This window comes from Saimiri boliviensis, chromosome 5, assembly GCF_048565385.1.
Source record: "Saimiri boliviensis isolate mSaiBol1 chromosome 5, mSaiBol1.pri, whole genome shotgun sequence".
Taxonomy (NCBI): Eukaryota; Metazoa; Chordata; class Mammalia; order Primates; family Cebidae; genus Saimiri; species Saimiri boliviensis.
This window is the reverse complement of record NC_133453.1, coordinates 126,135,706-126,150,589: the sequence shown is the minus strand read 5'-3', so window position 1 is coordinate 126,150,589 and position 14,884 is coordinate 126,135,706. Positions and strand designations below refer to the sequence as shown.

The following is a 14,884-nucleotide window of genomic DNA, read 5'->3' as shown; positions in this document are numbered from 1 at the left end:
TGAGAGACCCCCTCTCTTCAACAAGCACATCTGGTTCTTTGCTCCCCACCTTTTCACTGCCGGGTTGGAAAGATGCCTTTCAATCCCAAACCCTGTACCATGTTCCACACTACTGGGGTGGTGTTGAGAGAAACAAGTAGTGTGTACAGAGTACCTACTGTGTGCCAGGTACCGTCCCAAACACTGGTGAATAGAACCATGCCACAACCAAACGAGGTGAATGCTGTGATCACCCCCATTTTACACAGAAGGCAACAGCAGGAACAAGAGAGCAACCAGTCACCCACATACCACAGCCCCCTGGTCCACCAGGCCGTGCAGTGTCCAGTCCACCTCTGAATCTCCAGTGCATAGAACAGCCCTAACACATCGCCAGCACCCAGCAGAGGAGCCACCTCATTTCACAGCTGGGAAAACGGATGCCTTCGAGGTCTATACTGTCTCCTGGCAGACTGAGTTAAATACTAGCTAGACCAAGCATTTCCACCTCATCCTGTTTGTTTGGGTCTTTAAGAAAAAGAGAGGGGACTGGAGAGAAGGAGGGAAAGAAGGAAAGAAAAAAAGAGGAAGAAAGAGTGAGGAGGGAAGGAGGAAAGGGAGAGAGAAAGAGGGAGAAAGGCGGGGGGAAGGAGAAAAGAAAAGAGAAGGAAGAGGGAGAAGCAGCAGCAAGCAGAAGGGGCATGCGAAGGGGAGGGAGAATTCTCATACTGGAAAATTCACCGAGTTTCTGCAGACAAATTATAACCCCCTAAATCTGGCTTTTAAGTCACTCAGTCAGGTAACAAAAGGTGGTCTCTTTTTATGAAGCCACAGTAAAATGCAAACTTCTTATTAAGTGAAACTTAAATCATAAGTTAATTTCCATTAACTGCAAATACATATCCAAACCTGGACATGCACCAGCAACCCAGAACAAGCCAAATCACACACGCTAATTACTGCTTGAATGAAGATCCAATTGTTAATTGCAGTGTGTTTCAGGAATTCCACGTGAGCAACTTACCTGAAAAGCTTTTCAATTTGTATGTCAGGAAAGTTGGTAATTAAGCACTTCAACTCCCTATTGACTTTATTAGCGATACGATCATCTTTGCATGGTTCGCTTATCATTATTTTATTTGTCAAACAAAGTTGATACTTAGTTTAGGAAGGTGTTAATCTTACAATCATTTTTAAAAAATCCTCTGGGACCTGTACTCAGCAAGAAGCATGTAAAGCTGCCTATACTCACAAATGGTGTCTGCCAAGCATGTAAATGGCATCTCAGGTGACTAATCATCTTAGTCTTGTCTACACATGACCTTGACTTCAACAGAGGGACTCACTTTTAAATCATTGTTAAAAGTAACCCTATGATACAAAAGCACTTTTGCGGTATTCTTGCCAAAAAAATTGAAAGTTTAGAAAAGCACGACTCCAGAGTAATTGTGAGGCACCATCAGACAAAACCAAACTGAGACATATCTTGCAAAATTACAGGCCTATACTTGGCAAAAAAAGTTCAGGTCATGAAAGACAAAAGAAAAAAGAGAAAAAGACTGAGGAATTATTCCGGAATTAAAGGACACTAAAGAGACATCAGAACTCAATGTAACTTATAATCCTGGATTAAACCCTGGACCTGCAAAAATCATTTTTTTGTTATAAGGAACAATTGGTGAAAATTGAACAAGGTCTGTGGATTAGATAATGCTATTGCATTAATGCCAACTTCCTGATTTGGGTCATAAATTGTAGTTATATGGGAGAATGTCCTTATTCTTAGGAATTAATACACATTGAAGCATTCAGAGTTAGAAGGCACATTGTGCATGGCACTCATTCTCAAATGGCACAGGGTGTATGTGTGGGGGGGGAGGGGGAGAGAGGGAGAGAGAGAGAGAGAGAGAGAGAGAGAGAGAGAAACTGATAATGCCACCGTGGTAAAATAGCAACACAATGGGGGAATCTGGGGGACGAGTATACAAGAGCTTTCTGTATTATTCCTGCAACTTGTCTGTAAACCTGAAATACGCTCAGCATGAAAAATTATCAAAAACACGAAACCTTGTGGTGGACACATCTCTATTCATTTGTTTGGGCTCTGGAGGATGTAGAGACCAATTCATTCATTCATTCCTTCATTCATTCACTCAACAAATATTTATTAAGCACCAAGTATGTGCCAGACCTTACTAAAGGTGCTGGGGACATAGCAGTGGGGAAAGGAAAAAAAAAAAAAAAAAAAAAGCAAAGTTCTGACTCCAGGGGGAAATGAAGCAACTTGGAGATTTCTGGCAAATCCCCATCTTCTTTGGCGGTCTTAAACTCAACATGCTTTAAACTCAACCAAACTCCTAATCTTTCCCCAACCCCCACCAAAAAGTCCAAAACATCTGGATCTCATCCAGTGTTTTCCAGTTGGGAAATGACAGCCTATCCACCCAGTGGGTGAGTCAGGAACACTGCCACTCCCTCTCTCTCATCTCCCATCTGATCCATCACTTACACTCTTCGTTCAATTGTTTCTCCTCCTAAGTATCTGAAGGATCCATTTACTGCTGTCCACAGGCCTCCATGGCCCTCATGTCGGCTTCTGAGATGGCCTCCAGGCAGGCCTCCCTCCTCACCAGCCTGCTGCCAAAAGCATGTTCCTCACTCCTCAGCCAGAGAGCTTTTCAGAACCCAGGTCTGATCACATCACGCCCCCACTCACCACACTTCAATGGCCTCCGTTGCATTTGGAAACAAAGACTCCTTTCTTTCACAATACTTATTATTTAATAAATAGCTGACTCTCCTACCACACAGGAAAGCTCTGTGAAAGCAGAAACCACGCCTGGGTTTGCACACCACTGTGAGCACACGGTTGGCATTCAATTAATATTTGTTTAATTAGGTGGATAAGCAATTAAAATAATGAATGTCTGGCTTGAGCCAGTGAATGGATAGTGGTGCCACTCGCTGCCACAGGGGACCTGGCGGGAGGAGGGAATATGTGGGAGAGGTGGGCCTTGCAGAATCCGTGGTCCCACAGCCCCAGCAGGCAGCTGGAAATAAGGCCAGCACTTTGAGACACTGACTAGGAAAAGAAGTCCTGCAATGTGTTGCTTGCCCGAAACACAGCCTTTAGCATCTTTCCTTGCCTGCAGGAAAGAAATGGAAGGGGTCTACATTCTCCCCTGCTCACCAATGATTGGTCAGTCATTTGCATAAATTTGCATAAAAGTGTCCAGTGCTGCCTGTGTTGGAGACTGGCGGAACACACACGTAGCCAACCTGTTTCCAACCCGCCCCCACTGGCCCACCACTACCAGCAGCACTGAGCACAGCACTCTTTGTGCAGGGAATGGAAGTGATGTTCACGGACGTTGGCTGAACTGAATTGGAAGTTTTCTGGTGAGAAATGTTTTCAAAAAGAGAGAGAGACAGAGAGAGAGAGAGAGAGAGAGAGAGAGAGAGAACACAGCTGTGATCCTTGATCACATTCATTCATTTTATTCTTTGGGGGACTTGGAATCCATCAAGCATATCAAATTATGGCAAACGATTCCAGACTATGCCTCATTTCAAACTGCTGATGGGATAGAAACATCAATGCTGTTCTAAAAATAATAATAAAATAACTTTTTGCAGTTCTGTTATTTCACATTTAAATTCACTTCCATCACAGATTTCATAATTATCTCAAAAGCATCATCTTGCTTTTAAAGCCGTCATGTTTTCTTGACATGTTTTAAAGGGCCCAACCCTTTATTATCTGGGGGCCACATACCCTTGTGGAACTCCTGGGGTTTTCTTCCAGTTGCCACCGTCCAGAGGCCTACAGAGTTTTGTTCCCATAGAGCAGAGTTTCTCAACCTTGACGCTATTGACATCTGAGGCTAGATAAACTCTTGGATGTGGGGGGCTGCCCTGTGCACCGTAGGATGTCCAGCAGCATCCCTGGCCTCTACCCATAGATTCCGGTTGCACCCCCACTCCCTGGAGGTGCAGCAAATGTCTCCAGACACCGCAAATGCCCCCCGTGGAGAAGCACTGTGTGTGGATACACCTTTGCCCTCTCTGCCCAGGTTCCTCACATTGGCCTGCTACTCACCTCAGAGGTCTACTGAAGCTAAGAAAGACAAGACGATCTTGTGTGGCTATTAATTTAAAAATTCATGCACCAATTAACTTCCTGCTGTCCCTAAGTCTGGAACGTAGCTCGCCTACCGAAGTCTATAAAGGGTAACTGTGTACCTTTCCTGGCCTCCCTTCAGTGCTTTAATTATTTCAGTGGTTTTTTTCTTAACTGCTGTTAGGGTAATTTGGCGGTTCAGGCCAAAACAGGCAGGAAGGTGCCTTATTCAACAGGCAGAATATATGGAAGGCCACCCTCCTCTCCTTTGGCCCCACCTCCCTTGCTCAGCCACCAGTAAGGCTTTCAGCTAATCTGCCTCTTGGAAGGCCTGGCTCTACCTGAGGAGCTGGGTTTCAGCTCAGGCCGACTCCCCTGCTGCTCCCACCAAGGACATGGCATTCCTGAGTCTTCCCAGGCTGTCCTAACTCCGAGTCTTTCTTTTGCCACCTGAGCGTGGATAGAAAGGTGCCCAGTTCCACCTGCAGCTGCTCTCTACTTTTGTAGCGTTGTTGGAAGAAAAGCAGGGATGGCTAAATCAGAAAGAAACACATTTATCCTCAGTTATTAACAGCTCCTGAATGTGCCTTTGAAACAGGAATAACCACCATGGCCTGGCTAATGGTATCACATGCAGGCAGGAAGGACCAGACATCACCTCGCCGCAGGCTCTCTGAGTCCTGCAGACCACCCTGTTGGCCAGGTGGTCTGGTTAAAAGTGTGGAGACCAATCCTAGGAGGATGTGTGGACAACAGGTGGGGAGCAAAGGTTTCTGGGTAAGTTAGTGGCAGCAGCGTTTGAAGAAGGCCATATGGAAGAGGTGAATTAGTAAGGAGGGGATGGGGGGAGAACAATGGGCCTCAGGTGAGAACTCAGGTTGGCATGGAGAGCCCAGTTACCGGGACCCTGCAGTGGCCCACTGAGGCCATCAGAGGCTCTCTGCCTGTGGAGTAGGGCAACTTCCTGCCTGTTTTGACCTGGACCAATTACCTTAACAGCGGTTAAGAAAAACTACAGAAATTATTAAATCACTGAAGGAGGCCAGGAAAGATACACAGTTGCCCTTTATAGACATCAGTAGATGATCTTAGTTCCAGACTTTGAGGCAACAGGGCCTGGCTTGGGTTGCCAGGCCCTGCCAAGGACAGGGGGCACAGCGTCTGGGTGTAGGAATTGCTCATCCACCTACCTGCTGGGGACTCCAGGTAAGTCTCTGAGCCTCTCTGAGCCTCTGATCTAACCTTTGTGGACAGCAGCATAAAATAAAAGTATATAAATCCACTTGACTGCTCAATTCTACTTCTAAGAAGTGACAATAAGGGAAAAAATCATGTATTCATATATTCATTCATATACAGGGATGTTCATTACAATCTGGGTACAATTCTGGCAAATAGAAATGCACATCAAATATGATATGCCCAGATAGAAGAAAGTGAGGTAGTGGATCACGACACAGCCATAACCAGGAAACATGCAGCCTCTCAAATCAGTATCCTTGGTAGGATATACCATTAATGAAGGGGTGACATACCAAAGCAATTCTACTTTGTTATATATACACAGACACATACAATATTTAGAGCAACGTCTATAAGGGTATATGCAAAAAAGTTAGTGATGAGTAGTAGAATTATCTTAGTGTTTTCGTGTATCTCCCAAATTTTTTAGTCAACACAGATCTTTATTGTGGGGGAAAAGCGGCTGTGGTGAAGAAAGCCGTCAACTCCCCAGCAAGGGCTAGGAGAAACCCAACCTCTGCATCGTGCGTTCTCACAATGCAACCAAAACCGTAAGAGATGCTCCATTCAACCATTGTGGAAGACAGTGTGGTGATTCCTCAAGGACCTACAAATAGAAATTCCACTTGACCCAGCAATCCCATTACTGGGTATATATCCTAAGGATTATAAATCGTTCTACTATAAGGACACGTGCACACGAATGTTCACTGCAGCACTGTTTACAATAGCAAAGACCTGGAACCAACCCAAATGCCCATCGATGATAGACTGGACAGGGAAAATGTGGTACATATACACCATGGAATATTATGCAGCTAACAAAAACAATGAGTTTATGTCCTTTGTAGGGACATGGATGAACCTGGAAACCATCATTCTCAGCAAACTGACACAAGAGCAGAAAATCAAACACCGCGTGTTCTCACTCATAGGTGACTGTTGAACAATGAGAACACGTGGATACAGGGAGGGGAGCATCACACTGGGGTCTGTTGCGGGGAACTAGGGTAAGGACAGCAATGGGTGGGGAGTTGGGGAGAGATAGCATGGGGAGAAATGCCAGGTATAGGTGATGGGGAGGAAGGCAGCAAATCACACTGCCACGTGTGTACCTATGCAACAATCTTGCATGTTCTTCACATGTACCCCAAAACCTAAAATGCAATAAAAAAAGAGATGCCCCGTGTTTTCATAAAACGTACGAAAACAGGAAGCACCTATTTGTAAACATTTTGGCATTTTTGCAGATTCCTCTGGAAAAAAATCGTCAAACGGTTAAAGATTTGGCAGCCACAGGGTCTCTGCTTAACTGCAAAGAGCCTCAGCTTTCAACTGTAGTCTGCCCTATTCAATCAGAGGGCAGTGAACGCATCCTTCGACCTGGCTGCAGCCTTCCTGAATGCTGTGAGGGTGGCTGAATCTCAAAGCCATCCTGGAATCTGCCTCATCACCAACTGCTGGTAATTAATCAAGCCACGTCAATAGTTTCACACACAACACAGAAGGCAGTAAATGGGAGGATCCCACTTCCCTTCCAGGAAGACCCTTGTGGGACTAACACAGAACCTGCCGCTGCCACCAGCCAGTCTGACCTACCCTTCTTCTGGGAGGAATGATGAGTTTTGTGTGTCCGAGATTCCTTATTATAAAGTCTAAAGGAGCTAGTTTGCATAGGGATTATCTTGGTAGGATTTTCAGATCAAAATCAGTTCTGACAAATAAAAGTCAGAATCTCAATTAGACAGCTCTGGCCTATTTTGTTACAGAGACCTGCAAATACAGGATATATTCCTTTAAGGGAGTCACTGAGAGGCAGCCACATACAAAATATAAGACAGTCCCCTGGCATCCATCTGTTTATTCATTAACAAAACCCTACTGGGTATCTACTGCATGGGAAGCAATATGGAGGTGCCAGGGCTGCCACACTGATTAATACATTCCCTGCCCTCACAGGGCTTCCAGTCAGGTATCAGCAAATAAATACACAATTTGCATGAGGCGAAGCGCTTCAGAAGCAAAGCACAGCCCTATGGGGCCCTGGAAGAATGCATGATAGGTACACTTTACCTGGATAAAGGCATCAGGACGGATTTCCCTGATGGCGTAAGCATTCAAGCCGAGACCAGATGACATAAAGGAACTGGGCAGGACAATGGTCAGGAGTGGGGAGGGGCAAGAGTGGGGAAGGAGGGACGGTGCAATTAATCATTCCAAGAGGAGAGACACAGCACAGCAAGAGCCCCCAGGTAGAAAGCAACTCAGCTAAAACTGAGAAATAACTCATTCAATCAACAAAGAGTTCCGTGTGGTGACCTACTCCAACAGCCTGACCTGTCCTACAAAAGGAGAGAAAGAGAAAGAGAGAGACAGAGAGAGACGATAGACACATGATAGATGGGTAGGTAGGCAGACAGGCAGGCAGGCAGGCAGACAGACAGACAGATAGATAGACAGATAGATACATACATAGATACATAAATAGATAGATACATAGATACATGGATAGACAGATACATAGATACATAGATAGATAGGTAGATAGATAAATAGATAGATAGATAGATAGATAGATAGATAGATAGATAGATAGATAAAAATGAGTAGATTGCCGGATCTGGAAAAGATGCAGAGATAATCTCCCTATGACCTTGTGTCTTAGTGAATCTCAACAGAGTCAAACGATAAAGCAGTAAACCCAAGCCCTGCTTGGGAACTATGGTACTTGGGCCAAGAGCTCTATGTTCTGTGACCTAACTTACCCCAAGGCAAGCACTTGGAGGACCTGGTAAATGGCTCACATCCCTCTTGCTTGCTTTCTCAGCCCAGATCTCTGGAAGGACATGTCCCACTGCCTCCATGACACTCCCGCCTGCTTGTCTCATGAGCAGCTCAACACAGCTGTCCAATACTGAGGCCTGGAGAACACCCCACTGGCCATCTGCCTCTCACTAACCTCCTGGCACCTCCAATCACCCAGGTATCACGACAGAAAGCTGGAAATCACCCTTGACTCTTCCCCTAATTCCTTACCATGAAGTCGCGATGATCCTGCCCGAAGCAGGACATGCCCTGCCCAAGAGATTGTCAGGGAAATAACCGGTGCCCTGGAATTGTTCAGCATGGCATCCCTGCCCCAAATATAACTCAAATCCACCTCTCTCTCTCCCTCTCTACTGACAGCCCCTGGCCTAAGTCAGCACCATCTAACTGGGGTCTTGCTTTTCCTTTCCCTTCACTCCAATTGGCTCTCCACACGGCAGCCAGAAGGAGCACGGAAAAGTGCATGTCAGATGGTGTCCCTTGCTCAAAGCCCCTTCAGTACATTTCCAGCGCCTTGAAAACGAAGTCTCAGCCCCTAACCCAAGTTCTGTGGCCCCCATGAGCTGGCCTCGACCACAGCTCCAGCTTCTCACGCCACTGTCCCCCTTGCTCCCTGTACTCCAGCCACACCGACCTGTTCTGTTTCCTCAAACCTGTCCATCTCTTTGCAGGGGCTCGTCCCTGTGCCTGGAATGCTCTTCCTCACATTTCTCTTCATTCCTTGGAGCTTGACTCAAGGGTCAACTCCTCAAAGAGGCTTTCACCAATTTCAAATGGCCTTTGTTAATCCTCTAATTTAGGTCCTTTAGTTACTTTATCTCAGAGGACCATTTCTTCCTAACATTTATACATTTCATAACTAACCTATTTGTGTTACTCTCTTGAGACTATTTGTCTTGCTAGCAAGCAGCATGATGGTAGGAGGTATACCTAATTTGCTCACCACGGTGACCCCAGAACCAAGATCAGTCCCTGGCACATAGTAGTTACTCAATAAAGACTAGCCGGTAGCAGTGTCCTTCGTAATAATTGCTAAAAATTAGAATCAATCAAGAGGTCCTCCAGTAGGTGAATGAATAAATAAACTGTGGTACATCCAGACAACGGAATGTTCTTCAGCACCAAAACAAATGAGCTAACAAGCCACTGAAAGATATGGAGAAAATGTAAATGCATACTATTAAGCGAAAAATGCCAGTTTGGAAAGGCTACGTAATGCATGAATCCAATTATAAGACTTTCTGGAAGAGACAAAACTAAAGGATCAGTGGCTGCCAAGAATTCAGAAGTGGGAGGAATGAATAGGTGGAGCATGGAGAATTTTTAGGGCAGTGAAAATACTCTGCATGAGATAATAACGGATATAAGTCATGTACATTTCTCCAACCCATAGAACGAATACCACCAAGAGTGCATCCTCATGTGCACTGTGGACTCTGGGTGGTAATGATGTGTCACTGTAGTTTCATCAATTGTAAACACATGTACTATTCTGCTGGGGGATGCTGATCACAGGGGAGGCTGTGCATGTGCCGGGCAGGGGATATTTGAGAAATCTCTGTGCCTTCCTTTCCATTGTGCTGTGAACTTAAGCTGCTCTTAAAAAAAAAAAAAAAAAAAAAAAAAAGAACCTTTAAAAAAATTAATCAAAGTCTGTTAATTAATTACAACAAATAGATACTAAAGAAATGAATAAACCTTTTTTCAGACATCACTCCTTCGTTTTTTTTTCTTTCTTTTAATGAAAGCCAAAAGGCCATCTGCTCATTTTTTTATGAGAAGTCCATAAAATAATGATGTGTCCCGCAATTGATGGGCTTATAGATTCAATGAAGGACAGGATATAGAGCAACTGTGCTGAATTGTACCTCCGGCTGTCTTGGCTTTTCCAGCCCCACTCAAGGCAGGTCAGCCTGCAAGCATAGCATACATGTCTCAAAGGCTCAAAACCTACTCGCATTCTCGGGGGTCCCACTGAGTCCCCAAGAGCACTGAGGAAACAACCACTTGACAGTATCCCATATTTTCACAAATCTGTCTGCCCCACACCACTGCCATCAGCTCAAAATGACCGTTCCTACATTTTCTCTAAGTCAAAATCTCTCCCTTCAAAAGGCCCACGTTCAGAAGCTCCCTCCCATAAGACTTTCCCTGGTTCCCCATGATGATATGAACACGCCTAGTCGACATTGATTTCATCCCACCTGGTGTTATTAAGTCAGTCTACTTATAGCCTTCCACATTAGACCTAGAACTCCCTGAGGTCAAGAAATACTCTTCCTCATCTCCACATTGCTCTATTTCCTGCAGAGAGCTTGGCTTATCAAAGATATTTAATCAGTTCAACAAACTGATTCAAACGTCCCCCCATCCAAGGCAATTGGTCCAGAGAATCTTCCTGCACTACACAATCCATTCTAGATTAAAATGCCAAAGACCGGAAATCTGGAAATAGAAAAAAAAAAAAAATCCAATAATTAATTTCAGAAAAAAGTAGAATTCCAAATCTCTTAAAATACAATTCTGAAATCCTTTAAAACATGCAAGCCTTATTAATTACTCTGCAAATACTCGTCTCAGAGACTGTCCACATAATGCCTAATTCCTAATGATTATTGGACTGAATTTGTAGCTGACTTCCTCATGCTTAAATTATAAAAGATAAAGATGGAACAATGACATTGCGGAAAGAATCTCCTTAATTGTACCACTAGAGCTAAAATACCCTTTCACGCATATAACTAATTCAAACCTTCACTATTTCCTGTAAAACAGAAATACTTAAATGCCATTCAAAAAGGTAGCAAAACAAATAATACACACACACACACACACACACACACACATACACACACACTGGAATATTCTATGACACCACTCTCTAAAGGATTTATGTCATTTCTGGCCAGAGAGAATACAGGAAATCAGCCAATACGACAGTTTCAGCGACCAACGTAAGGAAACTGGAAATGACCCAGAAGTAGGGGATACCCAGGACCACAGGAGATGAGAAATACAATCAGGACTGTCAAAGCAGAAGTCATGAGGAGAATATTCGGGAGCCCAATCCTTCTTTCTGCCCTCCCAGAGTAACTGGTAGAATCCTAACCTAAAACCCAAACAGGGGACCTTGAAGGAGCAGACTCAAAATTTGGACCTGGATTATATCAACAGATGTCGGTGAAGACCCCAACATCACCTGTCACCAACGAGGCCCTAGAGAATCCCCACTACACATCGCAGAGGAGTGTCATTACAAACGGTTCTGCTGTTGTGAAGTGGTCAGCTGGGAAAAAAGGAACAGGTGGGAGAGGATGAGGAGGTGACTGGCTGTGGCCTTTGTACCCTGGACACAAACTAGCAGCAGAAATAAACGCTGGTGCTTTCGAGACCATTTGCTCTGTTTACCAATCTCTTATTCTTTGCAAAGCAACCATATCCGTGGGGAGGAGGGAGGCAGAGAAAGGAATTTCAAAGACGTATCACAAGGCTCTTGCCCATGTGAGGTAGGCTGTGGGTGACAAGCTTGGGTGCCCTGGCTCTTTTTGCTGTTAATTGCCCACAGAATCTGAAATCTCTCTCTTTGGCTGAAACCCTGAGCCATCTCCCTTTAAGAGATCAAACCCTTTCTCCAGAAGAAGAAGATCGAGATTCACATGCAGCAAGAATAACACCTCCCCATGAATCATCCTCAGGAGACCAGTAAAAAAAAAATGATAGTGGGTAATAGCAAAGGTGATCACCGCAAGGAAGTTTCACTTGAGAAGTTACCACCACGCTCAAGATCCCTGGTGCCTCTGTCAACAGAGAAAAGCATCTGCCCAGCTGGCCAGGTGTTGACTAACAACGCAAACAATCCCCCGCGCTGGCACCATTTGAGTCTCCCGCCGTCCAAGGCACCCTGTGCTCCACACCATGGGGCCAGGGGCAGCGACTCCATCTTTAGTCCACATAGCTCATGAAGAAACGTAACCGACAAAACAGTTTTAAACAATCATGTCCTGGCATGGAAATTATGTAAATCGTCAGGGATTTTACTCCTGTTCCGAATGTAAACCTATGTTGAACTAAAAGATCTTCATTTAACTTCTTGAGCTTTCTCTAATTTCATAGCACTTAAATCTACCACTTTCTATTGATTTTGAATTAGTTGAATGGGTTGAAATGGCAGCTTCAGTCACGGCAAAATGGCACAGATGTGTTTTCAGACCAGCCATGTTCCTCCTCAGTGTTCTGGACAGAGACCTCCTTGTCTGTTCTTCCAGGAGTCCCTATTTCTGCTGGTGAAACTGCCTTCCTTGGAATTACACAGGCTCTTCACCTTGGCCTCTCCACGGACACCTCCCTTTGCCTGGCCTCGGCCTCCTCCTTGACTGTTACTCCAGATCTGATCAGTGCCAAACCTGAAACTCCTCCACCTGCCCGTGTGCATTCCTTCCCCTCTGGTCCGGCCACAGCCACCAAATCTGGCCTCCCCAGGACCCGCCTCATTTCATGCTGGCCTCCCTGCCCCAAGTCTTGTTCCCTCCTTTCTATGTTTCCTTGACATGGCTTACAAATCAACCTTCCAGAAAAAGGGATCATGCAATTTCCTTGTTCAATACCATTGAGGACTCTCTCTCTCTCTCTCTCTTTTTTTCTACTTTCTAGTATTTTATTGCATGGTTTTTAGGAAGTATGCAGAGAACTCTCCCCTAATGTGGAGAAAGTTCACACTCCTCAGTCTGTCCTTTAAAGCCTGGTCACATCCAAACAACTCAATGTTAAATCCCACTGCTGCCTCTTATAATCTCAGTGCACCAACCCCTCACCGACCTCTGCACATGCTTAGAACAAGTCCACTGTCATTTATGCCTGCAATGCCCCTCTGTCTGTACCTTCAAACCATCCCGTCTTCAAGGTTCAGGTGAAACATCCAATCTCCAAAAGCCGTCCCTGGCCACCTAAAAGGATCTTTCATTCCTAACTCTATGATGACAGATACTTTCCTTTGCGAGGCATTGATGTTTCTCCCCCCACTCTCCCCATCTCCAACACATGACCTCCCTCTGCTGGGAATTTCCTGGGGGCCGCCCTCTGTGACTCTCCCTGCATCCTCCACCGGGACTAGCAACCTGCCATGCCTACGTCTCTGCACAACACCCAGAAGTTTGTACCAGCTTAGATGTCCACCTTTCCCTTCTCCCACACCCTGCACATCAGGTAGAGAACTTTCCCAAGGAAAACACAACTTCCCTGCTACAATACCAAAACAGGTCAAGGCTGCCACTCCATCACAACTCTTCCATTTTTGAAATCTTTCGGAATGAGCTCAGTTGTCACAGGCTGCACCCTGCGGAAAGGTCAGCCCAGAAGGCAGAGGATGTCACTTGGGCAGGACCGGGGCTGTTCCAGGCTGGTGACCACAGGCTGGGCGTTTTGTGCCCCTAGAGGGTTAGGACACACAGCAGCCGGTCGCAAGGGACGCAAAGGACCAGCGCTTGGGCGTGGGGCGGGCGGGGCAGAGTCCCGGGAGTTGGACCCTGTTGAATCCCGGCTCCAAACTTTTCCCTCCGTCAGCGCGGAGCCCTCCACCAGCCAGGACTGGCTGACGCCGCGATGCCACAAAAGCCGGGACCGGAAGAGAAAAATGCGTGGGACGGGGACGGCAAAGGTGGTTATTTTCAGAACTTCGGGGGCTCCCGGGCCGGCCCTGGGGGTTCCCGAGCGTGCGAGGCCAGCGTGCGGCCGCCCGCGGGGCCGGACCGGCGCCCGCCCGGGAGCGAATGGGCAGGGTCGGGATGCAGACGCCGCTCCGGTGCCGGTGCTGATGCTGCGGCCGCCGCGCGCTGACAGCCGCTCCACCACCCACCGCGCCGGGCCGCGGCTCCGCGCCCCCGGTCCGCTCCGGCCCCGGGCAGGGCCTGCGGGCGGCGGCGGGCGGCGGGGCCCAGGCCGCTACTCACCCGGAGGGTTGACCGCCGCCGGGGTTGCCATCTTGCTCGGAGAGGCTCGGCGCGCGCCGCCGGGGGCGCGGGAGGGGCGGGCGGAGCCGGCGCGCAGCCCCGGGGACCCGGGCAGGCCCAGGCGCCGCCGCCGCCACACAAAGGACGGCGCGGGCGGGCGGCGCTCCCTCCGCGCTCCCCGCAGCCGCGGCCGCCCGCCCCGCCTCCCGGCCCGGCCTCCTCCTCCCACCTCAGCCTTTGTCGCGCGGCGGGGGGCGCCCGGCCGGAGCGGTAGCACCGCGAGACTTCGGGCTGCGGGCGGCGGGACCCCCAGGTTGGGCGCCGCCGACTGGCGGGGCAGAGGCCGGGGCGCCCCCTCGGGCCCGCGCACGGACCGCACGCGCCCCTCCCGCGCTCGCCGGGCCCGGGCCGCCCCCGCGCGCCCACGCTCCAGGTGTCCCGGCGCGCATCACCCGGGGGCGCCGTGCCCAGGCCAGGGGGCCGGCGCGGGGCGGGTGGGGGAGAAGCCCATTGAGATTCCGAGGGAAGCGGGCCCTGGGAGACGGCCGCGAGGAACAAAGGCGCCCCAGAGCTGCCCACTTAGCATGCCAGAGCCGCGCGGCTCGGCTCCCAGGCCTGGGACGCGGCCCGGTGCGCAGCGGAGGGCGCCGGGCCCCGGGGACTCCGAAGGCCACGGGCACCTCCAAGGCCACACAGCTTCGGAGTGCACGGCGCATACGCCCAGGCACGGCCGCCGGGCCCCGGAGATGGCGACAGCCTTGGCTTTGAGTAA

General features: G+C 48.0%; 1 protein-coding gene across 1 annotated transcript in view; it reads right to left on the bottom strand.

Moving 5' to 3' along the window:
• Window positions 1–14,275, bottom strand: part of ARNT2 (aryl hydrocarbon receptor nuclear translocator 2) — a 193,062-nt gene extending 178,787 nt beyond the window's left edge. The window contains exon 1 of the mRNA XM_039479922.2: window positions 14,113–14,275. Coding sequence (XP_039335856.1) covers window positions 14,113–14,143 — 31 coding nt within the window. The 5' untranslated portion in view covers window positions 14,144–14,275. The remainder of the gene's footprint in view (window positions 1–14,112) is intronic.
• Window positions 14,276–14,884: the final 609 nt, after the last annotated feature.